This window comes from Nothobranchius furzeri, chromosome 8, assembly GCF_043380555.1.
Source record: "Nothobranchius furzeri strain GRZ-AD chromosome 8, NfurGRZ-RIMD1, whole genome shotgun sequence".
Classification (NCBI taxonomy): domain Eukaryota; kingdom Metazoa; phylum Chordata; class Actinopteri; order Cyprinodontiformes; family Nothobranchiidae; genus Nothobranchius; species Nothobranchius furzeri.
This window is the reverse complement of record NC_091748.1, coordinates 80,890,214-80,917,034: the sequence shown is the minus strand read 5'-3', so window position 1 is coordinate 80,917,034 and position 26,821 is coordinate 80,890,214. Positions and strand designations below refer to the sequence as shown.

Here is a 26,821-nt window from a genome sequence, read left to right as displayed (position 1 = left end):
TCTAAAAGAACATTGTGATCAACTGTGTCAAAGGCAGCACTGAGATCTAACAAGACTAGAACAGACACAAGATTCTTATCTGAGGCCATGAGAATATCATTTGTAACTCTCACTAATGCAGTTTCAGTGCTGTGATACTCTCTAAAACCAGACTGAAATTCCTCAAACAGAGCATTAGTGTTTAAATGCTCACATACTTGGATGGCCACTATTTTCTCCATGACTTTGGATAAAAATGGAAGGTTAGATATTGGTCTATAATTCATTGGGTCATCTGGATCCAGAGAAGGCTTCTTAAGTGAAGGTTTGATTACAGCAACCTTAAAACTATGACACGTCTCTAAATAAAGTAAAATTTTCCAGTGCAGATTGGAGACGACCCATAGAAGCACTGATTTGGTCTCATTTCAGAGAAAAATAGAACAGGTTAGATGCACCTAATAAATAAAATTACTAACAAACTCAGGAATCTTTCTTTGCTTCACTGTTCTGGTGCTGAGAATATCACTAATGTGGATCAAAGGAGATCCACAGATGAATGCACCTCTTATTTATTATTTGGAGACTACATTTACTGCAGCTGGCAGAGGCTGAGATTTTTTTCTATTGATACATGGATTTACAGAATCATTTTAAATTTTAATAGGGGAAGGCTGCAGGAGGGAGCGGTAAAATACAGGGGGTCCCCAGCAAAAACAGGAAACTTTACGAGTCTGATGAAACCCGCTGGTTTTCCATCAGGCAGTCACGGGGCAGCTCCAACGACCCAGTGGCTGTGTTGGGTCAGTTATCGAGCTCAGTCCAGCTCGGCCGTGAACGAGCCGAGGCGACGTCGTGCTCTGCTTAAGAAGAGGTGTTATTTTCCTGCTTCAGAAGAAGCGTCCAACGTGTTTTTACGCTTTCTCCGAGACATGTCACGTCGCTAAGTTGTTAGCGCTGCACGCTAACACGTCAATAGTGCAGCGTAGCCTGCTGGAGGTTTTAAGGGTTCAGATGAAACACCCGACCTCTCAGGCTGCTCACACATCGATCTTAAGTTGTCGCTGTTGCGCTCACACCGTAATACAGTATTAGATGCTGTTAAAGTCAGACATGAAAAAATAAATAAATTTTACATGAATAAGTGATGCTTAGCCTGGTGGGGGGAGGAGAACCTGGCCTAATAAGCACTGGAGGAAACCCTGTCAAGATCGTCAACACTCGTTTATCTTAATGCTATTCCATTCCATTCCATTCCATTTATTTGATAAAGCACATTTAAAAACAGCATGTGAGCTGACCAAAGTGCTGTACAGGGGTAAAAACATATAGGGTTAAAAGAATAATATAAAAGAATAAAACAACTAGAGCAAAACACAAAGAACCATGAGAAGTCAATAAAATCAGTAAAAGAACAGTGTAAATAAACCATCGATAAAATAGCTAGGTAGTAAAAGCAAGAGAATAAAACTAAGTCTTTAAGTGAGACTTAAAAACCCCAATGGAGGAGGAGTTTCTGATATTCAGTGGGAGATCATTCCAGAGTTTTGGAGCGCAGACAGAAAAAGCTCGTTCACCACGGGTTTTGCAGCGTTGGCGGGGAATCTGTAGTAGGTGTAGGTCACCTGAACGGAGAGTCCTGCCTGGCACATAAGGAGTAACTCAAATATGTAGGGTGGTGCTATTGAAACATGTAAACCTGAAAGCATTATATCCACTGCTACCTTTCTAATTTTAAACTCAGTAACTTATGCTGTAACTTCTCCCTGCCCTGCCTGCTCCTCCTTGCTGCCTGCCAGCTGTGATCACAAGCAACAACATAGTAGTTCCCCCTGCTTCTTCGGGAAACGGCGCAAAAAAAAAACAAACTTGGGATCTTGTAGGCGTGGCGGTGGGATTTCAGCTGTGGCGGGCCGCCATGGCTACGCCTATGTAAGGGAAACCCTGCATTTCGGCTGCTTGTATCCTCGATCTTGTATCCTAGGGACAGAATGGGACTCAGCTTAGCAACATTCCTGAGATGGAAGAAGGAAAAGCAAGCAAGAGAACTGACATGAAAATCCAGGGTGAGAGCTGGGTCAAAGGTCACACCAAGATTCCTGATGGAAGGTTTGGTGTGAGAAGCAAGCTGACCAAGAGAGTCTCTGACTTTGGGAACCAGCTTGTCTGGGGCACAGATGAGGATCTCAGTCTTATCTTCATTCAGCTGAAGAAAGCTCCCACCATCCAGGTTTTGATAGAGTCTAAGCAGGTGTGTAACAGCTGCAGCTTAGACATCTCATGGGGCTTAAAGGAGATGTACAGTTGGATGTCATCTGCATAAAGATGGTAGGAGATTCCTTTGAAGGAGCTCAGGATGTGCTGAAGAGGAAGCAGATAGAGGAGGAAGAGCAGAGGCCCCAGCACAGAACCTTGTGGGACACCATGGGTAAGAGAGGTGGTGGAGGACCTAAACTTGGAGACGGCCACAGAAAAGGAGCGCTCAGAGAGATAAGAGGAGAACCACTCCAGAGCAGATCCTGATAGGCCTACCCAGTCTCTCAGCCTCTCCAGTAGCAGGTGATGGTCAACAGTGTCAAAGGCTGCAGTCAGGTCCAGCAGGACCAGAACCAGAACCCTGCATCACTGTGAGTCAGAAGGTCATTAGAGACCCTAAGAAGAGCTGTTTCAGTAGAATGAGCTCTACGAAAACCTGACTGGAAGCTATCATAGATGTTATGTTCATCAAGAGCAGCTGTGAGTTGTTTAGCCACAACCTTTTCCAAGATCTTGGAGATGAACGGAAGTTTAGAGATGGGTCTGAAGCTGCTATGGAGAGAGGGGTCAAGACTCGGTTTTTTAAGAAGCGGGTGGATTACAGCGTTCTTAAAGTAAGCAGGGACCTGACCAGAGACCAGAGAAGCATTAATTATAGAGAGCACGCTGGGACCGATGGACTGAAAAGCACTTTTAAACAAAGATGAGGGTAAGATGTGGAGGGGGCATGCAGAGGTCTTCATAGAGTTAACTAGTTTGGTTAACTCAGGCAAAGAAACAGTAGCAATGCTATCTAGGATGATGGGCCTGGTTGGAGTCGGGAGAGGCGGCGATAAGGCTGAAGGAGAGATGCTAGATCTAACCTTATTGACTTTGTCCACAAAGAAAGACAGAAAGTTCTCACAGTCTGCAACAGAGTGGATGGAGGCTGTAGGAGAGGCAGGAGAGACGATGCTGCTGATGGTGTTAAACAGCACCTTGGGGTTCCCTTTGCTCTGGGACACCAGGTTGGAGAAATAGGAAACCCTGGCGTTAAAGATATCGCGTTTTCTGTGCAAATGCTTTTGCATGTTTGAGGTATTTCCTCCTTTTGATGAGATATAAACTTTGCAACTATTGCAAGTTGCTCTATTGTTGTCCTTTCTTGTAAAATGTACCCAAACTTTAGAGCGTTTGTGCTGCTTAGGCGCCATATTTGTTGCTGTTAAATTATGCCACAGACATTACGTAGCTTACGCAAGCTGCGCAACGTTGTGCCATTCATTCCGACTGGAATCAAAAAGGGAATCGTTTGTAAAAAAAAAAAAGGCAAATGATTCCAAGGAATTGAGACAGTCGGAAGTGGTTCTCAACAAGAACCGGTTTTTGATTCCCATCCCTATTGAGAAAGGAGTGGTGTCTTTTGGTAACGCCCATATTAAACTTGTTAAACTGATTTAACAAAATTTGTAAACGACACGTTTATAAAAAATAATTCACTTCCTGAATTGTTACGTTCTGACATCTGACTCGGGCCAGCCAACCTGGGTCAGTAGGCTTTGAACCATCTTTCAAGGTCAAACCTTCTTTGCAAACCTGTAAGCTGCATCAGATGCAAAATTGGCTCCATCAGCTTCCATCAGTCACCTGGGAGGTATCTTCTATGCAGAAATGTCTGGCCCTTTTGGTTTTATTTGTGCAATTTAACTGCTTTTAATAATTTTATTTCCTTAATTACTTTGGATAGTGCTTTTACTCATTTTACTTTGCCTCTGTCAGCGCGCCCCAGGGAAGCTGTGGCTACATCGTAGCTCATCCCCACCAGCGTGTGAATGGATGAATGACTGATTGTGCTTTGAAGCGCATTGGGTGGTTGTAGAACCCTACAGGCCATTTACCATTATTTGTTCTCTTCGACTGTTATTTTTAGTATGTGTTTTATGCTTGATTATTTATGATGTGCCTTTTATGCGTTCTAGCAAATTTAGCAGTTTTCCACTATGTTTCTGTTGTTTGTGTCCAAGCCTTTGTCTTTTTTGTACAGCACTTTGGTTAGCTGCCATGCTATCTTTAAAACCTGCTTTATAAATAAATTAGTATGCTATAGTAGTGTGGTCATTTTAATCAGCATATGTTTAACAGGCTTCTGCAGAGCTTGATGAACTGCTAAATAGGTGATTCAACCACTGAATCAGCAATGTTGGAGCAGGGAAACAACTAAAACATGCTGGATTTTGGCCCTCAAGGACCAGGGTTCCTCACTGTTGATCTAGATGTTTTATTTCAGTCATAACAACAACATTGGTTTCTTGTATAACCTGATTGGGTGTCTTACACCTGTTTTCCTTGTGTTTCAGTGTCACCCAGATGGATTTAAGCAATACCCCCGAGCCTCGTCATGTCCTTTCCCATCACTCTTTACCAATCACAGACCTGCACTGTGGTCGAATGGGAGCTCAGGCCAGAATTGCCTCCTCATCATTGGACCAGACTGTCAAGGTGAGAAAATTGACCTGGAGAAGTGACTCATTAAAATCTGCAGATTTCTGGTTGCCATCAAAACACATTAGTTAAGGGAATTCTGATAGGCCATGAGGTGAAATGGCAGCAAAAGGTCATTAGTGTTTAGATGCTCACATACTTAATTGGCAACTGTTTTCTCAAGGACTAGATGAAAATGAAAGATTAGATATAGGTCTATAATTCATTAGGTCATCTAGATTCAGAGAAGGTTTTTTGCTCTTTTGGTTCAGGGACGCACTCAAGAGACTCAATACTTCAAAGTTTTTTCTAGAATACTCTGGTGTCCTGCATAATGAAGACAGAGGACCACCAATACTGATTGCTGAGTTTAGAGGATTTGATTTGCACAGTTCAGCAACAAATGTTTCATCAATGGTTTTGATTTGTTTTTGTTGAATGTGAATCAACGTCTCTGATGATTTTATAGCAGAACTTAAAATAAAGTAAAGATAATCTATCAGTTCATCAATGCACCAAACTGAAACAGGATGAAAACTTTCTAATTTCAACAAGAGGGATGTTATATAATCCACGACCAGAATGCATCTATCTTTCTCTTCAGACTGATTTTTCACTTTGACCACTAACACCACCCCTAGAAAGCCGGCCACTATGGGAGGCCGGCCTTTTTTTGGGTGACGGTGGCACAGGAGTTAAGTGGTCGCCCCGTTATCGGAAGGTTGCAGGTTCGAGCCCCGCTCAGTCTGTCGCTGTGTCCTTGAGCAAGACACTTAACCCACGTTGCCTGCTGGTGGTGGTCGGAGGGACCGGTGGCGCCAGTGCTTAGCAGCCTCACCTCTGTCAGTGCGCCCCAGGGCAGCTGTGGCTACATCGTAGCTCATCCCCACCAGTGTGTGAATGTGTGTGTGAATGGGTGAATGACTGATTGTGTTGTAAAGCGCCTTGGGGGGTTCCAGGACTCTAGAAGGTGCTATATCAAATACAGGCCATTTACCATTTTTACCTTTTTTTTTAACCCCCTTTGCTAGCAAGACTGGCTAATGTAGGTAATGGAATACCGGCTAATTTTAGAGCATTTGTGGTGTATGCATTTTTTCTTTCTATGGCTTTCTTAGTCCATCTTTGATATTTCTGTTGTTTGGTGGTTATGATCCTTGTGTTGTCCCAGTCCGTTATATGGATTTCCCTTGTGCAGGGGTCTGTTATGGCTGATTTCTTTATTGTGCTTTCTGCTCTAGTTGTTTGAATGCTGTTAAGCATTCAGCCAGCCAGCTAGCTCTATACACTTCTACACTTAAAACTAGCAGCATAGCTGACATTTTAATACTAGTCAGAAGGCAGGAACCGCCCCCTCCTCCTTCGCTGCTCTCTCATTGGCTGAGAGTTTTCAATCGTCTTCAGCCTAAAAGGAAATGTGCACCCACACATATGGTACATCAATTCAACCTGCTTGGTCCCAGGAGTCTTGTATGAACTTGATATTGTGTTCTGCGTTACCATGGCAACATGCTTAGCAACAACATTAAACAACATTTTAGACACAACTGTATCAACATACTTTAATATAGAAATGTTATTCAAAGTTTAAATGAGTCATGTGTTATTGTACATAGCTTTATCAATGCAGACTCCTGTTATCTGTTACCATGGCAACACAAGGAACTACAAATCACTTTAACCAAGTCTCATAGGAATGAATATAAAAAGCTGAAAATTGAGCCATGAACAGACACCTGTTTTTGATCTTTTTGAACTGTTTGTACATTAAAATAGAAATAAGTTCAATTTGATTGACCGTCAGAATTTGCGAAAGTGCCCCGCTCCCTCCCAGCTCCCTGATTGGTTGAGAGAGGTCAATCATCTTCTGGCTAAATGGAATTACACACCCACGCATGTGAGACATCAAATCGATTGGCTTGGCCTAAGGAATCCATCCATCTACATTTAAATCCATCCATGCTTCTATCAATCCATCCATCCATCCATCCATCCATCCATCCATCCATCCAACATCCATCCATCCAACATCCATCCATCCATCCATCCATCCATCCAACATCCATCCAACAATCCATCCAACAATCCATCCGTTATTTCATTCATCCAACCATTCATCCATCCCATATCAAATCTGAACATATGTTCATCTATCAGTTTCAGATATCAGCAAATATTTCTAAATTCACAGTTCAGCCAATTGTAAAAATGTACCCGTTAAACTATTCTCATTCAAATGCCAGCTGTTTAACCTTTCAAATTTCGATGTTCAATCAATCTGTGAAATAACAATGTTATTACTTGATATTGTAATCCTGTGGTCAGTAGTATTTTACAAGTTATTATAATCCTGGATATTTGCACTAGACACTGATGACACGTAATGCTAAAGTCACACGACACATTTCCTTTTGTCTGATCCAATCAGAACCTTCATTTCTGACACGAGGTGTGGTTTTCTGTGGTGCTTGTATAAACCCTCTTTTGCATGTCACATTCTGATTCGCCAGTAACCTAAAATATGATGATCATAAAGACTATTCCTCGCCACCTTTTCTTCAGTTCAAAGCGTTCTAGAGAAATCTCAGACAGGCCATCCGGACTACCTCTTCGGCCAAAAGAACCTCGACAAGCTGGATAAAATCTGTTGCAAGTTACACCTGACCGCAACGGTTCCTTCAGAATAAAAGCTGAACCTCACGACCCCTTCAGGGTCTCACTGACACCAATGAACCTGTCGTGACCTGGAAGCTTTCCAAGACTAGTTTAGTTAGTTCCATCAAAAATTGGTGTTTTGTGGGAGACTGGACGATCTCGTCATCCGCCACTAGAGAGCAGTCATTTATGTCTAGAAAGGGGGGGTGACACCAGTCACCTCCGACAGGGCGTGCTGATTCCTCTCTTTCACCCAATGGCTGAGCCATCACTAGTGCTCCGCCATTGGAGTTTTATAACTACAAAGCTTTATCTGCACAGGTTTTTCCTGCTGTCATTTATAAGGTAAATTCATGTCATTTAATCTGTTGTGATTCTGTCACGTCTTTTGAGTGAAGTGGTGTTCATTGTGTTTTACTTGTGTAACTGGAGGCAGAAGCTTCTCCATGGTAGGGTTAGGGTTAGGCTTCTCCATGGTAGGGTTAGGGTCCTTGCTACCCGGTTCTGGCCTGATCCCCTGTGAAACCGATTCGAACCCAAATACCGGACGAGATCCGTATTTACACAGGGGTTAGCCAGGTTTAGACCTGAAGGAGTACGCTTAGCCGACTCAAGGTGGTACGCCACCCCCATTAGCTTGACTTAGCATCGAAGTGCTAACAGTCTTTAAAAGCTTTAAACGTAATAGCGTGCGAGTTTCGGACCACATTAAACACTATTTGTCAGACAAATTAACACGAGCGCTTCAACGCAGGTCCATCGTTAATCGGGCAGGTCAATTCTACGAGAGAATTGGACCAAAATCCTGGTAGCTCCAGGTCCCACTAGCTTAGCACAGCCAAGCTGCTAACTCTTGCTTTGGTTCGACAGCCGGGCCTCGCAAACCCGACAGCTTTGTCAACCGCCTGACACAGCATTGTCTGTGTCCCAAATTCGCTATTTCCTACGAGACAAGCTCCGACAGCATTCAAGCACATTTTAGCTGTGTTTTCTGACATTTGTGTTGTGAAAACAATCTAGTTGATCAGTCATTTTTAGGAAATCCTGACGCCAGCAACGTCGTGACGTCACAGGTGATGCAAGTTACCCCCGCCCTCACTATTGCCGGCACTCTGCCGCCATCTCGTGGCACCTTTTGTATATTACACTTCTTTTTGGTAAAACTCACTTGTGATTTGAATTATGTTAAATCAGGAACAATTGTGTTCTCCCACTGTGGGCAGACAGATTATTGATGCTGTGACAGTATGTGTAGGTGTTACCAGCATGACTGCTCATTGTTTTGGTGACCCCCTGCAGAATTATTCAGCAGATGATCTGGTAGGTATGTTGCTGGCACACGTGAATAATTGGTCCATAGAAGGTGAGAAGGTAAAACCAACAGCCCACACAGAGAACCTGGTGGGATTTGCTGTTCTGCTAGCTCATCTCTGGGACAGAGGTTACTGCTCATCTGGAGACACAAAGTACTACGCACACACTTTCTGAACAAAAGACAAGAGAAGAAGCCTGCGGTTCCGACTCTGACGAGGATCTGGGCAGGAAAGAGCTGAATGAAGCTCCGAGAGAAAATGAAATGTTGCTGGAGAAGAAAATCAGGGCAGATAATGAGCTAATTTAAGCTCAGAGGGAGGCAGATGACCTGACGGTTAGTCTCACTGCTGCTGTGGATCAGGTAAGAAAACAAGAGAATAAAATTGATGATTTAAAATCCGAGATTTCCGTACTCAGGGGAGAAAGGCAGACCTCTTTACTCCCCCCGACACCACCTGCTCCAGCCCCTCCTCCACCCACTGCTCCATCTCCTCCACCACCTCCACCTCCACCACCTGCTGCTATTGCTGCTAAAGGGGTTGCACCTGCTGCTGCTGTGGTGGGACTGGCTCCTCAGCCAGCGCTAGCTCCTCAGCTAGCCCATCTGGCTCCTCAGCCAGGCCATATTTATCCACCTCCAGCTAATCAATATCCACCTCAAGCTTATCAATTCCCACCTGCAGCGCATCCATATGTGCCTGCAGCCCAGCCACACCCTCTGGCTGCACAACAATACCCTCCTGCTGCACCTCCCGGTGCTGCTGCGATGGTTGTGCCAGCTTTCCAGCCAGCCCAACCGAACTCACCTGTGTCTATGGCTGACATCTACGGGATGTCCCGTAGTGTCAAGAGATTCAACCCTTGACCAGGTAATTCATACCCGGTTGACATGTACCTGAGTGACCTCCGGCATCATTTTCAGACATGTCCGGGAATGACCTTGGAGGACAAGATCTTTTTGATAAGGTTAACCTCCGATGCCGGGGGTTTGTTCATCGATCGCCAGCGTAATGCGATTGCAAATGATTATAACTGGCTGGAAGCTGCAATTCAAAAAGAGTGCACTTATGATGCTAAGGAGGCTGATTTACGGTTAGCTTTGTCTGTCAAACAGGGTCGTTCTGAGGACCCACAAGCCATCTATCTACGCCTCTTTGACGCGTATTTCGGTACGGAATGTAAGGAGGGGATGGGAGATGAAAAAGGTTTCAAGGAGCTTTTCATTGAGAATCTACATGCTCAGTATAGCCCCTACATGGGTACGGTAGACACTAAAACCACACCCTTGGAGGAGCTCAGGAGAATGGCGAGTTGTGCCTTTAGGTGGTTTAAAGAATCAAGTAAGAATTTGCATGCCCCTTCGGTTCTGGCGGTGGTGACAGACCCCTCCACGCTGCGACTCGAAGGGACTGCATCAGGGACTCGTAAAAATAAAAATCGCTAAAATGTTGCTAAACAACAGGCCCAGAAATCCAATAACAACTCCAAGCCGCAAGTCTTTCCTAATAACAAGCCTCAGAATTCTAACAGACCTCGGACAGTGAAGGGGACCCTAAGTCACCACGACTTGGTCGTGATAAACATCGTGTTTCTTTTAAAGAAAAGGAGAGTTCATCATACTCCTCCAGGAGAGAGTCGCCTCGCAGAGGTGAGAGCCACGCTCCCTCTGGCCGGAACTCACTGCATAGTGGTCGCAAGGACTACAGTCCTGCCCCAAGGCTGAGAACTGATTTTAGGAGCCAATCTCCTGGAAAAATTCACGCTCTGGGTGCCACACTTCTTGACCTGTTGAAAGATTCGTCAGAATGTGAGTTGGTTCTGTGCATCTCTGCGATCTGCCGACACCTGCCAAACCTGCGCTTGGCTTGGTTGCAGCATTAGATCCTGCAGAGGCGAAGCCTGCCACAACGGTGTGTCCGCGAACACCTGAGACCTCGGCGAGGTCTGGTGTGGTTGCTTCCATCTGGGCTGGTCCTCTAGCACCTGCCACCAGACCCGGCGAGCCTAGCTCACCGATCAGACTTCCACTAAGGTTTCTCTGCAAAATCATCCGTGATGGTCCTAATGAGAAACCTCACATTCCGGTGACGCTTGAAGGGGCATTTCAATGTGAGGGCATCATGGACTCCGGTTCAGATTTCACCATCATGTCCAGTTATCTCTGGGAGCAGGTCCACATGACTGCAGTTGCACAGGGTCGTGTCTTAGGACTCACGCCCTGCGCCGTGAACATCCATCCTTTCTCTTCAGCTCAAATGACCTTGTCGAACATGGTGTTCCTCAACTTTACAGTGGGAGACATTTCCGTGAGCCATCCAGTGTTTGTAACTAACGTTGAAGCTTTTCCTTTCCTGTTGGGAGGGGACCTGCTCCAACGCTTTAAGGCTGTCATTTCACTCAGTGATTGGACACTCCGAACTCGGTTGACTCAACCGACGCCCTTGGCGTCTCTTGAGGACCTCATTCCCTCTTTAGGCATTGTTAACTACAACGGCGCCGCCAGTCTGACCAGTGGATCCAGTACCAGTGAGGCCAGTGACATCCAGAGAGTCTGCGTCATCTCTGCATCAGGACCACTCCACCCTGTGGTGGGAAAACCACCTACCCTAGTGGGAGTTGGCGGTTGCAGTGACACACCACCTGAGACTCCGCACCCTGCGGTGGGAACACCACCTGCCAAAGGGGGGACTGATGGTGGATCCTTTACACACGTACTTCAATCTGCGACGCCTTTTTAACATTCTTTATAGCAAGCCTTAGACTACGCAGTTGTTATCGCTTTAGATGCACAGCGTGCCTTTGATCAAGTTGAGTGGTCATACATGATGTTTGCACTCCAAAAGTTTGGTTTCGGCCATCACTTCATGAAATGGATTGAGACTATTTACTTGCAACCATACGCTTCAGTAATTAATAATCAAAATATCTCCCCTCCATTCGAAATACAAAGAGGAACGCATCAAGGCTGTCCTCTCTCTCCTTTTTTTGTATGCAATCACCATCGAGCTGCTCGCAGCAAGTATTAGGCAGAATCCCATGACCTTCCCCATTGAAACTTTAGGGTATAAACATCACCTCTCACTATATGCGGATGATATTCTTTTGTTCATTTCGAAACCGCAGGAGACAACACCCGTACTTTTAACTCTTATTAATAAATTCGGCAAAATCTCTGATTTCTCTATTAACTGGGAGAAAAGTGAACTTATGCCTATCTCAACAACAGTTGATGAGACATACTTACGATCAGTCCCGCTTAAAAAAATCACATGATAAGGTCACATATCTCTGTATCACTGTCACAAGAAATCCAGATGATCTACTTCAGATAAACTGGCAGAACAAAATTGTACAGCTTAAAACTAACATTGATTTTTGGAAAAGCCTCCCGTTAACCTTGGTGGGAAGGATTAATGCAATTAAAATGGTTGTATTACCCCGTTCCTCCACCTTTTTCAGTCTATCCCATGCTTTATTGCATTATCATATTTTAAACAGTTCGACTCTATAATCACTCCTTTTATCTGGAGTTACAAAACTCCCATAATTTCTAAAGTGCATCTATCTAAGCCAAAAGAAAAGGCAGGTTTAACCTTGCCAAATTTCAGGTTATACTATCTTGCAGTACATTTAACCATTTTCTCCTGGTGGAAGAAAGGCCCCGCTTCAGATTCTGTCTCTTGCCCTGCATGGCTGGACATTGAAAGGAGAGCTTGTAATAAGACATCCCTACTTGCTCTACTTAACAGCCCCACCACAGTCAAAAAAGTACAGTTTAACAACAGTTTCGTTGTAGGTAATGCTCTGAGAATCTGGAAACAAATTAAACATCATACTAAAGCTCCAAACGTTTATCTAGACTCCCCTATCTGCGAAAATCACACCTTTTTACCAGGCCTAACAGGTAATCATTTTCAGCTATGGCGACAGAAAGGTATTCATAATATCGGGGGCTTGTACATTAATGGGGCATTCGTCTCTTTCTTGCAGCTCAGGGCAAAATATGATGTTCCTGGATCCAGTTTTTTAGATTTCTTCAAATCCGAGATTACGTCAGGATGCATATTTTGGACTTCGAGAGGCCGGAGGCAAATGAGACTTTAGAGCAAATAAATAAATTCAAGCCAGATTCTAAGGGAGCAGTCTCCTTTTTCTATCAAATCCTAAATATAACAACATTCAACCACACACGTCTAACATTAGACAAGCAAGGACCGACGAGTTTAATAAACAAATAGAAGACGATGAGTGGGATGTCCACCTGAAAAGCATACACAGTTGTTCTGTTAACACCAGACACAACCTCTTGCAATTTAAATTAGTCCATAGACTCCATTACTCCAGAGAAAAGCTGCATAGTTTCTATCCGGAGGTTTCACCCTTATGTAATAGATGCAAATCTACATGGTGGCGCAGTGGTTAGCACTGTTGCCTCGCAGCACGAAGGTTGCAGGTTCGAAACTCGGCTCGGCTGCGGCCTTTCTGCGTGGAGTTGCGTGTTCTCCCCATGCATGAGTGGGTTTACTCTGGGTACTCTGGTTTCCCCGACAGATCACAACATGCCCTATAGGTTATAAAAAATTGTAAGTCGCTTTGGATAAAAGCGTCTGCTAAATGAATAAACATAAGATATCGGAAACCACACGCACCTATTCTGGTTTTGTAGAAAGCTTCACACTTTCTGGGAGAATATTTTCCAATGCTTCTCATCGGCTTATGGGAAAGACCGCAAACCCGATCCGTTGGTTGCTATACTTGGGGCAACAACTTCCCTACTGGACTTGAACAAACATCAGAAGAAGACAATCCTATTCGGAACTGTGGTTGCCTAAAACCGATTCTAAGAGCATGGGAAGACGGATGCTGTACCCACACACGAAATGTGGCTAAGGGAAGTGGCAAATGTGCTTCACCTCGAAAAGTTGAGACTGTAATGAAAATGGAGTGGATGTGTTTCATGACAGGTGGGACCCGATTCTACAGCTGCTTCGGAGCTGAAACTTTCTGTCCTCCTCTCACCTTCAGTTGGTACTCCGCCGTGGGTTTGTTCTACTGCCTCTTCCAGCATAAGAGATTCAGAGTTAGAAACCCAAGAGATGGAGATGTCCATGACATGAGAAGTCTGTAAATGTGAAGAGCTGACTAATTGTTCTTGTTCAGTTATGTATCCTATTATGTTTAGACCTTTCTTTATTTTTCCTTCAGTCATGTTTGAATGTTTAACTTGTAAGTCAATAAAAGCAATAAATATATTTATATATAAAAAAAGTTTTAGAACGCCCCAATTTTCCCAGTTTTTTATTGTAAATGATGCAGTTTAATGTCACATTGCACTCTGAAATGAATGTATAGTACAAATAAGCAAGAAATCATGGAATTAATTTATAGACCAATATGTATTCTAAACTTTTGGCTCATCAAAGTAGCAACCTTTGGCAGATATAACAGCTGAACACACTCGTGACATTCTTTCTACAACAGAAATCAAATATTCTTCAGAAAGTTCTTCCATGTCTGCTGCAGAAGTTCCCATAAATGTGTGGCACTTGTAGGTTGCTTTGCTTTCACTCTTCTGTCCAGTTCATCCCAAACCAGCTCCATGGGGTTTAAGTCTGGAGACTGTGCTGGCCACTTCATGATTACAAGCTTACCATCATGTTCTTTTTTCCTGAGGTAGTTCTGGCATATCTTGGACTTATGTTTTGGGTCATTGTCTTACTGTAGAATGAACCTCTGACCAACTAGGTGCATACCAGAGGGTACTGCACGGTGCTGGAGAATGCTGTGGTAGCCGTTTTGGTTAAGTGTGCCTCTCACTCTATACAAGTCACTGACCCTGGATCCAGCAAAACAGCCCCAGACCATGACACTTCCTCCTCCAAGTTTGACAGTGGCTGCCACACACTGTGAAACCATCCTTTCACCTACTCGACGGCGTACAAAGATCCTGCGTGATGAACCGAAAATTTCAAATTTGGATTCATCAGTCCATATTACCTTCTTCCAGTCTTCAGTAGTCCAATGGCGGTGTTTCATGGCCCAGGCAAGCCTCTTTCTCTTATTCTGATGTCTTAGGAGTGGCTTTCTTGCTACAACTCATCCTGTCAAAGCTGCAGCTCCAAGTCTTCTCTTCACAGTTGAAACTGAGACTTGCTTACTACGACCACTATTAAACTGTGCTTGAAGCTGTTGTGCTTGAAGCTGGGTTTTGAACCTGCAACCTTCTTACTGCAAGGCAACAGTGCTAATAACTGCGCCACCATGCAGCCAATTTTTATTTGGAAATATCTGAGTGCAGCCTCTTGGCTGTCATTCAGTCTGGTTACCATGACAACACACGTGCTATCAATGAGCAGAGGTGGTTTTGGGGGGTTCTCATGGTTGTAAAATAGAATATGGACTGGAATCGGATTTAGCGGTTTATGTTGCTTCATCAAGGGTCCCAAATCCCAGCATAGCTCCAGACGGGTCTCCTGTCAGCACGATCACGGAAATGAGTTTACTCCCAAGGGCACGCTCTGACAAATCCTTAATGATAATATAGAAACATTATTTTATCTTCACGGGCTGCATGGTGGTGCAGTTGTTAGCACTGTTGCCTTGAAGCAAGGAGGTTGCAAGTTCAAAACCCGGTTACGTACTTTAAGCGTGGAGTTGCATGTTCTCCCCATGCATGGGTGGGTTTCCTCCGGGTACTCTGATTTCCCCCACAGATCACAACATGCCCATTAGGTTAACTATTGTACGTCGCTTTTGATTAAAGCATTTGCAAAATAAGTAAACATAAATATCTAGCGCATATCCAGCAAAATCCCAAGGAGTTTCACAAGGACAAGATTTTTATGTAATAAAAATAACTTAAAAATAATCTGCAATTTTTCTGCATTGACGCTTCAGGCTGCAAATGTTGTCGTTAAACCAGGGAGTAGGGTTCACTGCAGGAACTGATCTGGTTCTGACAGGACAGATGTTGTCCAGAATGGAGAGGCAGTCCTCGTTAAACTGAGAAGTTAAGGAATCTGGGTCGTTATCAGAAGAACAGGGTGGATTAAAAGCAGCAGAAAATTTGCTAGCTGTGCTCTCAATCAATCAATCAATCAATCAATCAATCAATCAATCAAAGCTTTATTTATAAAGCGCCTTCCGCAACCCTGTCAGGAAGCCCAAAGCGCTGAACATGGTTCAGTTGAAGGTAAATATATTCTCATTCTCATCTCATATATATTCTCATTAAGAAAACTAGAACAACCATACGGCGAGCAAGAGATGGGGACACAGAAACTGACAAGCTAAAGAAAATGCAATGGTGATCTGAAATATAAACGTCCTCAGGACAAACACTGTCAGCATTTAGACTCAGGGTAAAAACAAGGGCTAGAGTGTGCCCCCTGGTGTGTGTGGGGCCAGAAACATGCTGGGTAAAGCTGAAGGAGTCCATAAGGCTGGAGAAATTCATGGCAAAGTGATCAGAGGGATCATCAACGTGGATGTTAAAGTCACCAACAATCACCAGTCTGGACAGCTTCACAGTGGAGGATAGGAAGTCACTAAACTCCTGAAGGAAAGAACTGTTTGGACCAGGTGGACGATAGACCACAGCACAGTAGAACGGGTCCTTACGCCCGACTTTAATCAGCTGCGGTTCAAAGGAAGCAGTGACCAGAGGTTGTAGAGCTACATGGAAGATGGTCTCTGAAAACAACAGCTAGGCCTCCACCACGACCAGAACCCCGGGGCTGGCTAAGAAAAGAATAACCACTGGGGCAGAGTTCAATCAGAGCAGAATAATCAGATGTTTGCTGCCAAACTTCAGTCAGAAACAGAAAATCCAGGTTTTTAGAGAGAATTAGATCATTGAGCAGGAAGGACTTATTGTTAACAGAGCGGGTGTTTAATAGAGCCATGCTGAGTGAGGTGGAGGAATCAGAAACTACAGAAACAGCTGGAGTTAGTGGACGTAAATTAGCAGGGTTAGATCCACGGTGTTTATAAAAACCACTTATGGAGGGAACAGGAGGAGAAACCACTGAGGAATACGGATAAACCAACCTTAAAGGCACAGTCCGCAGGATGACGCCGTCAGGGTGAGGAGGAGGAGATTTTTAAATTCGAACGGCTGTTGCTCATTCCCCCGCCCTTCCTGAAAGAGCCGAAAGCCACACCTCCCAATGTGCACGGGCAGGAAAAGCAGAGTCAACATCGGAGCATTGCTTCTTGTAATAGAGCTGAGCTAGTGTTAGCAATGGAGTTATCTGAGGTAAGAAAGTTGTATTTAACCAGCACATTAAACACTTACTGTTTACAAAAGGCATTTTATAAAGAATATCTATAAATATATTTATATTTTAAAATACCAGTAACAGTTGGCAATCTATATTGTAAATAAAATTAATCCTATCAAATTGTTAGCATTTTATTGCAAGTAACTAGCTTATTTTTAATTGCTTTGCCATTCAAGATGGGATGAATATATCAAAGCATATAAATAATTTATGTGGAAATCATGAATAAACACTGCATTCTTTGTAGTTCTCCTATAATCATGGTTGTTTTCATAGGGTTTCTGTTTATTGTTGGTTTAGCCCAAATTTTGACTAGATGTAAACCTGATCTGTGTCAACATTGATTAATATGCAAGAGTACTTTTTATATTAGTATAATTTTTTTAATTCTAATACAATTTAGAGTTCAGTGATTGAGGAATCCTCTGAGGAAGAGTTTGAACCTCCTATTGCATCCTCAAGACATGGTGCAAAAAGGAGATGCCCACCATCATCTCAAAGCCGTGGTACATCCAGAGGCCGAAGAAGGGTGAGACACTCAGCTGTGGACCTTGGAGATGAAGATCTCTCTCGAGTTCGGAATCTTTGTTCCGAGCGAATAGACTTTGAACGTGTAAGCATAACAAAATTACACTAAATGATCCTAAAAACTGTTGCTGTAGCATCTCTTTCCACTTTTGTAGCAACACATACAGAACCTGAACCCTCAGCAGGCTATTGACATCCTTACTATGGTGCTGGACAGACATTGGTGTTCTCTTTGATGTACTTGCCCTCTCTGGTCCACCTGCCACAACACCTCCAACACCCAATCAACCTTCATGGTGTGTATGCTCCCACTGCAGAGATATGCCAACTGATTTGGAAAAGAAATGCTGCCAACAGCCTCCCCAGACATGTATTTCAACTGTACCACACATGGAGGAGTTTATTCTGCAAAATTCCCTGACCCCAATGGTAACTACACTGGTTTTATTCCAAGACGATCGTAAATAAATGTATATATTTGATATTTTACATAAGTTTGTTTTTATATATTTTTGTTTGATGCTCTAATAAAGGGTTCTAAAGCACAACTTTGTGTTGCATTTGTAAAAATACCATAAATTTAAAACTCCTGCACAACAACAAAAAATTATGTCTACCTCCAACATTTTACATAAATTTTTAAATTATTAGTACTTATTTCCCCAAAATATATCTTTATTTTCAAAAAAAAAAAAAAACACAGGAAACAAAAATAAAGAAGGTTTTGGGTTTTCTCTTGCCTCCCCCAACACCTATGTCTGTGGCAAAGTTTTACCTGTAAATAAAAAATAAACTCAATTAGCAATGGACTATTGTGTGGAAGATGTAAGGCAGATAATGTTTTATTTTACCATCACCACAAGTCCGTAGGTGTTGTAGAAGTTCCTCTGTTGATGGTGCAGGAACTCCGGACAGCAAACCATAACGCCTTGGATCCTCAGGCCTTAGCTTTTAGCGTCGAGGAAGACCTTTCTTGCTTGTCAAATGTCGCTCAGTTGCTTCTGGGATATTACAGTCATGAACTGTATCCTCTATGTTAATTTCTTGCAGAGTCTCAAGTTGTAATGTTTTTTGTAATGCTGCTCCAGTCCTGTGAACAAAAGCTTTTTATTAACTATGCGCTATTGCAGTTTTATAGAATGTTAAACGAAAGGAATTACCTTATGTGTATATAAGGTGTGTAGTCCTCATCACCACCGTCATCAGTACCGCTGTCCATCTCGATGGTTTCATCATCCTCTGAAGACGAATCAACTTCTGGTTCTCTGTTTGGTGACCATGTGTCATCTGATGACTCTATCCTGAATATACACAATATAAAGTTTTTAGTATGGAAAATTAGACACATTTTATTAACATCTGAATACTTACACAGAGTTTTGAATATTGTTGAACTCTTCCTCGTCAATGTTTGCTTCAATTCCCACACAAGATAACCTAAAAAATTAATTATTGTTTACTTTTCCTGACAAATGTGACAGCCAAATACAGATACAACCTTGTACTTACATTTGTGAAGATCCTTCTTTTTTAGTTTCACCTTGTTCCATCACCTCCTCCAAATTATCATCCCTATGAAAATAAAATACAAGCACAAGAATATGATTAGAATCAATACATATTTTGTCATTTTGAAGGTAATAGACCTAGTCTATTGGCCGTCATCATCACCCTCTCCTTATTTTTCTCACTCTACTTATTACGCATTTCTCTGTATCCACTGAATTCCTTCTTTACAAATAATTTCCTGTCTCTCTCTTTACATTTTAAAAACACAATTGTGTTATTTTTTCTCATACACTTTGAAATAAAAATATAATTTTTTAAAATATGTTTAATTTTGTTGTTGTGAAGTGCCTCAAGAGTTTTATCTTGAGAGGCGCTATATAAAATGTAGTTTTACTATTTATTTCTATACATTTTTTATAGTCATTCATTATCCCATTTCTAGAATTTTTTCAAAATAATCCACCACTAACTTAAAACAAACAGAGGCAAAATTATAATATTCCTGGTAGAGGTTTTTACGCAGCTATTTACCTTTCAGATGATTCTCCATGAATGCTAGACAGCTGGCACTGGTGTTGGAGAAATACACAGTTGGCGTTTCAATGGTGTAGATGTTGATGCTTCATATTTGGACTGATGACTGTAAAAAACAAAGCCCAAAAATTAGTGATCACAAGCTAAACAAGTCTCCCCAGCCTTCACAGATTTCTGCACGAGCTGATTATCATTCCTTTTATTTTAATATGGAGTATTCACGTAGGTAAGACCACAAACTCAGACGGTAATCTGTACACGTGGCCCACCCAGGTTAGCACAATATGTCTTTCAGTGCTAATGGAAACGTAAGGTTTTGGATACGTTCCTGATCAATCACACCTAATTCTAACTGCTGAATCATCTCCTCAGACTTCTACAAGTGCTACATGAGCTGCTGATTACTCATTTTAATCAAACATGCAGCTCAGGCAAGTGTAAAACCTAATTCAGCTTTCAAGATGCTAACCGAACCCCGGTAACGGGGAAGTTATAAACAAGAGCTTAAAACAATATACTGATGTGGCCTATAGTTAAACACCACACTAATCATTAGCTCCCATATAATCAAAAAACTAAAATCCCCTTTCGTTACTCAAACTTCTTCAAAATATAGCATAAATAGTTCGACTAGCATCAATTCATGTCGACTTAGCATTCAAGCTAATGCTACATTGGCCAATAGGACACCAAGCATACAAAGCTTGTTTGCTCTATTACTTCTTTTAGTGAAAGAAAGATTATAAGTAAATTTATCCGAAAAACAATAAATAACTTACCTGTCTAAAAGATACTTTGCCAACTCTTCATCCGTTTTCAGGCCGTGTAGATCACGAAAATCTCTCCATCGTAATCCAATGTAAAATCTACTCGACTGTCTTAAACATCTTACAGCCACTTTTGAAGAAGGGCTTTTAAACTTTTTAAATGTTTTTTGAGATGTGGAAGGCAGTCGAGGAATCGGTAATTTGGGGTTTTGTTGCTTCTGCAGTGAGCCGAGTGAGGCGCGTGACACTGTTGTGCACCCTGAGACCTGCTCGTGCTCGATGATTGACAGCTGCCCCCTGGTGGAAACGCAGCGCTATTGGTCAACGCGTTAGGCTTGCAGAAATATTGGCTGAGCTCTACAGGGCAGGGGAGGGACTTAGGAGAAAATTGAAATATTAAAGATTATTTACTTTTTTTAATAAAATTGTGTCAGATGGTCAAAATCAAACGTTTTTAAAGTTATTCTACATTTAAATGTTGCAGACTGTGCCTTTAACAAACTTGGATGGAGAAATCGCTCCGCAACACAGCCTGGTATGAATGTGGAAGTGGCGCTCAGGTCGCCAAACAAAGAAGGAGAAGCCAGAAGATCACGCCGATGTTTACTAGATAAACCACGCTTTAAGAGAAGTCTTATTCTCACCTGGATTCCTTTTTCCTGTATAAATCCCTAATGTGTTCATTGTGAGTTAGCTGAATGGTTTGATTCTTTGTTACCTTTAAGTTTATTGTAGTTGCCATTTTGATTTTGGGCCCTTTTTTGATATATTTTCTTCTTTATGGATTTTTTGTTGATTATTTAGGGAAAATAAAAAGAGAATTACTTTTTTTACACCTTTGTCGTAATGTCTGACTGCTTGGTCCCTGTCAAATCTGTTCCGTGTCTGTTGGTAACAGCGCCGGCACTCCGCACACCCCGCGCAGCGCGTAAGGCAGCACGCCGGGGGGAGGGGCACCAAACGCAAGCTTATGAAAAAATTATATATATATATATATATATATATATATATATATATATATATATACATATATGATAAAGACAGATTTCAATTAGAAGATGTGCAAAGCAAGTCAACAGCATGTTTACAGAGAGAAAACAATACACCACGAAGCCTTTGTGCTTAGGGCACCAAAATTGCTAGCAACGGCCCTGGCTGCTAAATATGTTATTTTTCAAGTGGAAAGGGCGGTGCTGTTGACAAATTAAAATGAAGCTAGTCCTGACCAATCACAAGCTTGCAGTCTCCTTTCCGTTTGACAGATATTTTTAAATTTGGGTACATCTCCGTCAGCCTCTGTGAGCCTGATGCTGATGCATAATGGTGTTGCCTGTCTCCTTACCCATGCAGATGTGAAGTACAAGTTAAACTTAAGCTGCAGATGTTCCACACCTGCTTTCTACAGCTGAATTAAGATGACACAGAGAAATGGAGAAAGTTTTAGGCTCAGGAAAACGTGATGCACGTTTCTTTATCCTCTATCTACCCTCCCAGGTGTGGGAATTGTCATCGGGCGAGCTACTTCTGTCCATCCTGTTTGATGTGGAGATAATGTCTGTGACCTGTGATCCCAGTGAATACTACTTGTTTTGTGGGGGAAGCGATGGAAACATTTTTCAAGTTTCACTCTGCAGCCAGGTGAGTTTATGTTGTATGATTTGGTTCTTTTCTGAACAGAGTAATATAGATTTGTTATTTACTTTCTTACTGACAAGTTTCAGCTACATGTTTACCCTTTTTCACAGTGTCATCATTTTCATGGTTCTATGTCTCCTCGGTACACCTAGTCGTGGTTACACATCTTCTGTTCATTGTTACTGTTACTTTTCACTTGTGCTTGGCATGGTCACAATTATGAGTTGTCATATTTAGACATCCTCAGTCTAGTGCTCCATGTCCTCCACCTGCTGTCATAATTGCAGAAGGTTGTTCATTTTAACTATTTGTGTTTTTTTAACAGAATCTCTGCCGAGAAAAGTCCTTCCAGTCTGAGAGTGAAGGGAACCAGGTGTTCAAAGGTCACAGGTGAGTGTGTAGATCCTATTGAGCCTTTGCACGTGACATCACGCCACTCATGTGGCCGCCCCCTTCGCCATGATGGACGGCAAAAAGACCGTTTACACCCGTAGAAGCTCCAGTGAAGCTAGTCAAAACAAGCCAGTTTGTAGCCTTTTATGGCTTTTATTGAGTTGATGTGACAGTAAAATGGTTTCAGCCTGCTGCGTGGTCGGCTGCACTGAGAGACAAGGACGTAAACTCAACTCGTTTCGTTTTTGATAACTTTGATGGAGACTGATCGATCGCTGCAGTTCATCTCTGTCCTCAGTCGGACTAGCAGGCCTCAGATTAGCAGCGAACATGCTTTTAGCGGGTAAGATTAACGTTCATTTATTCCACGAGGAAGACAGGGACAGGGATAAATGTGATGTGTTTATACTGGTTATTGATAATCCTGATGGACGGGTGTTTCACCACGGAGGCTGCGCTCCGTCCACTCTAGTGTAAAGAGAGACGATTATTAACAATATTAAAGCTCCGATGTATGGTTACGTGTTAAAATGACGTTATTTATTTATTTATATGAGCGTCGGCGTTCAGAGATCTTCTCATTCTGGTGTGAGAGCAGCAGCTGAACCCGGTAACACCACCAGTAACAGAAGCTGGTAGGGATCCGGACCTTTTAACAATCAGCTTTGGTGTGAAGTGAAACGCTGTTTACAACATAAAGTTATAGATCCAGAGGGGTGAATTTAGAAAAAGTCAGCAACACGTTTACATCGGTGACCAGCTGCAGAGAGAACTTATGCTAACGTTGGTAAGCTAGTTAGCATACGGCTAGATGCGCTACTTCTTCTGATAACTGAACTGGGCATGAACCAGTTGAAGGAATGCTGGAGGAGTTTTGTTTTTGTTTTGATCACAAAAACAATTTCAGGCTCTACTTTTCCCTTTGTTTCGTACTCGTGTCGCTCGCTGTTTACATGCTTTTGCTGTCCACCATCATGGACCCACGTGATTAGGTGACATCGGTGCAAAGGGTCAATAGGGAGGGCTAGAACCAAAACGAGAATGAGTGTGCTGAAATCATCGACGTATAAATATTGTACAATGGGTTTCCATAGGCTCCAATAACAAGTTTTCTGTTAGAATGGGAGGTGGCCACCACCGCCATTTTGACCGTGTCACAGGTTCCGTCAAGCCCAGACAATTCCATAAAAGGGAAGAGAGGAGGAGCTGAGGGTGGGTCTGAAAGGCTGGGATCAACAGACGACACCCGGTCGAACTAGCTACAAGCTAACTTGAAGCTAACCCAAAGCTAACGCAGAGGTGGGAGCTAAGCTAACGGAGGTAGCAACCTAGCTACAACCGGAGTTAACTGTGTACAACACCAGAGCTTCTGAGTCAGAGATACGCTGGGCTGACCGCTGGGTAAAACCGGGTGGAACACAGAGGTCTCCGAGAGCTCCACAAGCCGATAGTGGGAACCCAGCTCCACCAACATGTTATATTTCAACCCATTTTCTAAAGTGCAGCATTATGTTAAATGCACTGGGTTTTACCCTATTACATTTAAATGTCATGGTTAAACAGTACATGTTAAAATCTAAGCTCAGCTCGGCAGTGACCTAAAATACATAAATATAATTTTACTTACCGAAAAAAAATGAAGTGGAGACTCCTTGGACGCTCTATTAGTGCAATTAATGCCACAGCAAGTCATTTTGTCCAACAATTGCACAAAAATATCCAAACAAGAATACACAAACACAGAGACTCAAAATCCTGGAACAGTTTCCAGGCCAGACCGAGGCTCTACTGAGGCCTTTCCCCGGAGCTAGCTCTGTGGTCACATGGGTCTGATGCTCATTAATTACCGTAAATCCTCTAATACAGGCCCGGGCCTGTATTTGACTCAAGCTCATCAAGCTCCCGGCCTTTATTGGAAGGAGGGCCAGAATTAGAGGCAGGCCTCAATTTCTATTTGAGCAAATTGAACTAATGGTTCGCTGGGGATTTTGACGTTTTTGACAATTAAAATTGCGCCCACATTTTCAAAGTTCAACACATTTCTTTTAACAACGGTAGTTTCTGCTTCAGCCCTCTCCCCCCTCCCGTGCTTCAGCCCTCTCCCCCCTCCCCCTGCTTCAGCCCTTCCCCCCTCCCCCTGCTTCAGCCCTCTCCCCCCTCCCCCTGCGCAGCGGCCGCAAACTCACTGATGCGCCTGCAGCCTCTCGGAGTTCCTGCTGCTCTAAACATTAAAATAATTATTTCATTTTCTGTTCCTCACTTCTGATTACCTTCAATGGTGTCTGTTTGTTGCAACCAGCAGGTACAAAAACTAACTTGTTTTTATTTGACTATTTTTCTGTCCTGCCTGTTTATTATCTTCCTGCATCTCCTCTCAGTCCTAAAGAGAAACTGCTACCTGGGTTCATATATATTCACCTCATGAGTTACCTTTGAACTGCAGTTCTAAAAGATCTACCGACCGCTAAAACAGCGGAGTGCTCGCCGGCCGCATCAGCGAGGTGCGTCACCGAGGACAGAACAGGTGATGCACCCCGATCCACAGCAGCGAAACGCATCAGGCACAAATAAAAGAATAAAAGACAGAAAACATGAAAGGAAATGAGCCGACATGAACGATCGCGTGTTAAATTAGTTTTTGAGGTGGCGACACCTGATTTGATAATGTTACTGTGGCCGTGCTCAGGACGCAGATGTCTGGAGCGCTTCAACAACCAGAGCTTTGCATGCGCAAGCTGGTTAAGGTGAGGTTGGGGGTGAGGGGAAGGGGAAGGTTAAATTGCAAGAGGGTAAACGTCACAATTTGGTTAAATGTCCGTTTTACGGCGGGTGTCGGTACCGACGCTCTGGCACAGCGCGTTGCCTCCCGACGCGCAGGAGCTTGTCACCTGCTGACAGCAGGCTGCTGTCTTTTCCGTGGACTGCATCTTGCCGGTCATTATCACGTGACAGCGACTAGTCGATGACAGGCATAACAAGTCACTATAGAGCGGTGAAGTCAACTAGTGACTAGTTCATACAACCCCTGCTACTGCTCCCCAGAGTGTTCTGCAGCATTATCAGCACGTTCTCTTTGAACTTGATATCAAATTTTCGCCTCCTCTTCGTCTCCGCACGGTTAAAGTTACCCTCGCGGTCTATCACTGGCAAATCAAAAGTGAGATGGATGACACAACCGCCCCCCGTACTTGCTTGTTACCACATTCCACCCGGCCACAATAAACAAACGGCCATTATTCACCTCCGCCGACTTCGACACCGGCCAAAATGTGATACCCGGCCGTTAATTGAATACAGGCCAATATTAGAGGATTTATGGTATACAGAATTTTAGGCTTTTAATACACTTAAACAGAAGAGTGAGAAAAAAATTCACCCTCCTCAGAGTTGTCATGAGTGTAAACTAGATCATTTAAACCAAAAACATGTTCTGGTACCAGGCTGTAAACATGTTTATTTCTGCTGTGAAATTGGTATTTTTAACATGGGAGTCAATGAGGATTTGCTCGCTTCTGACACCAGCCCCTAGTGGATGAGGGTGGAACTGCAATTTTTGGTACTTCCGGGTTGGGACCTATTTTTGAGCCACATTGTGGGGGCTTGGCTAAAATAAAGAATGAAAGCAGCTGAGTGAGGAGATGTGATCTGCATGTGGGAGTGTCTCACGCAGGGCAATTTGGAACCACGTAGGACAAAGTCTTCCCATGCTTCACATTTGTATCTAAAGCTGTTATAGGAAATTTGGAAAACAATTTTGCTTGAAACATTTCTTTCATGCTTCTTAACCTTCTAACATATAGCTATAAATCTCTGTCATGCCCCAGGGCAGCTGTGGCTACAATGTAGCTCGTCTCTCAGTGTATGAATATGTGTATAAATAAATGAATGATTCACTGTAGAGTCAACTGTCTTGGAGTCCTCTGGCTTTGAAAGGAGCTATACACATGCAGGTCAAGCAACCATTGGACCATCCGGTTGTCGGTCTCACCGAACCACTACACTTCCCTGAGTCCTCCACTCATCACACACTCGTGTATCTATCAACAGAACACCACTGGTGTGAGAGGATTTCTGCTCAGTTATATTAGAGAAGGAGAAACAGTGACTCGCACTATGTCGTTTCCTCTGGCAAGGCTGGTTTCTGGGGTGACGATGGCACAGGAGTTAAGTGCTCACCTCGTAATCGGAAGGCTGCAGTCTGTCGCTGCAGTGGACAGCGGTAGCTCAGGAGGTAGAGTGGGTTGTCCAGTAATCGTAAGGTTGCAGGTTCGATCCCAGGTCTGACCAGAGAATGCTGTCGTGTCCTTGGGCAAAGCACTTAACCCGCCTTGCCTGCTGTTGGTGGTTGGAGGGACCGGTGGCGCCTGTGTACGGCAGCCTCGCCAGCTGTGGCCCCAATGTAGGTCATTACCACCAGGGTGTGAATGTGTATGTGAATGGCTGAATGACTAATTGTGTTGTAAAGTGCCTTGGGGGGTTCCAGGAAGGCGCCATAACAAAAACGGGCCA

At 43.2% G+C, this 26,821-nt stretch overlaps 3 protein-coding genes across 3 annotated transcripts in view; 2 read left to right on the top strand and 1 right to left on the bottom strand.

The window, feature by feature from the left end:
- The window catches only part of LOC139071602 (spectrin alpha chain, non-erythrocytic 1-like), a 337,529-nt gene extending 313,106 nt beyond the window's left edge, over nt 1-24,423 (bottom strand). Inside the window, exon 1 of the mRNA XM_070554413.1 lies at nt 23,940-24,423. The gene's annotated coding sequence lies outside the window, so the exon portion shown is untranslated. The remainder of the gene's footprint in view (nt 1-23,939) is intronic.
- The window catches only part of wdr18 (WD repeat domain 18), an 88,744-nt gene that overhangs the window by 11,930 nt on the left and 49,993 nt on the right, over nt 1-26,821 (top strand). The window contains exons 4-6 of the mRNA XM_070554402.1: nt 4,572-4,713; nt 21,779-21,922; nt 22,245-22,309. Coding sequence (XP_070410503.1) covers nt 4,572-4,713; nt 21,779-21,922; nt 22,245-22,309 — 351 coding nt within the window. The remainder of the gene's footprint in view (nt 1-4,571; nt 4,714-21,778; nt 21,923-22,244; nt 22,310-26,821) is intronic.
- Nucleotides 4,723-18,648, top strand: LOC139071601 (uncharacterized). The gene is made up of 2 exons (XM_070554407.1): nt 4,723-17,559; nt 17,630-18,648. Exon 1 carries the CDS (start codon nt 10,785-10,787, stop codon nt 11,400-11,402), a length of 618 nt encoding a protein of 205 aa, XP_070410508.1. The 5' UTR covers nt 4,723-10,784; the 3' UTR covers nt 11,403-17,559; nt 17,630-18,648.

Excerpts from the sequence above, each read along its gene's own strand:
- LOC139071601 (XM_070554407.1), top strand. The coding sequence starts at position 10,785 with ATGGACTCCGGTTCAGATTTCACCATCATGTCCAGTTATCTCTGGGAG.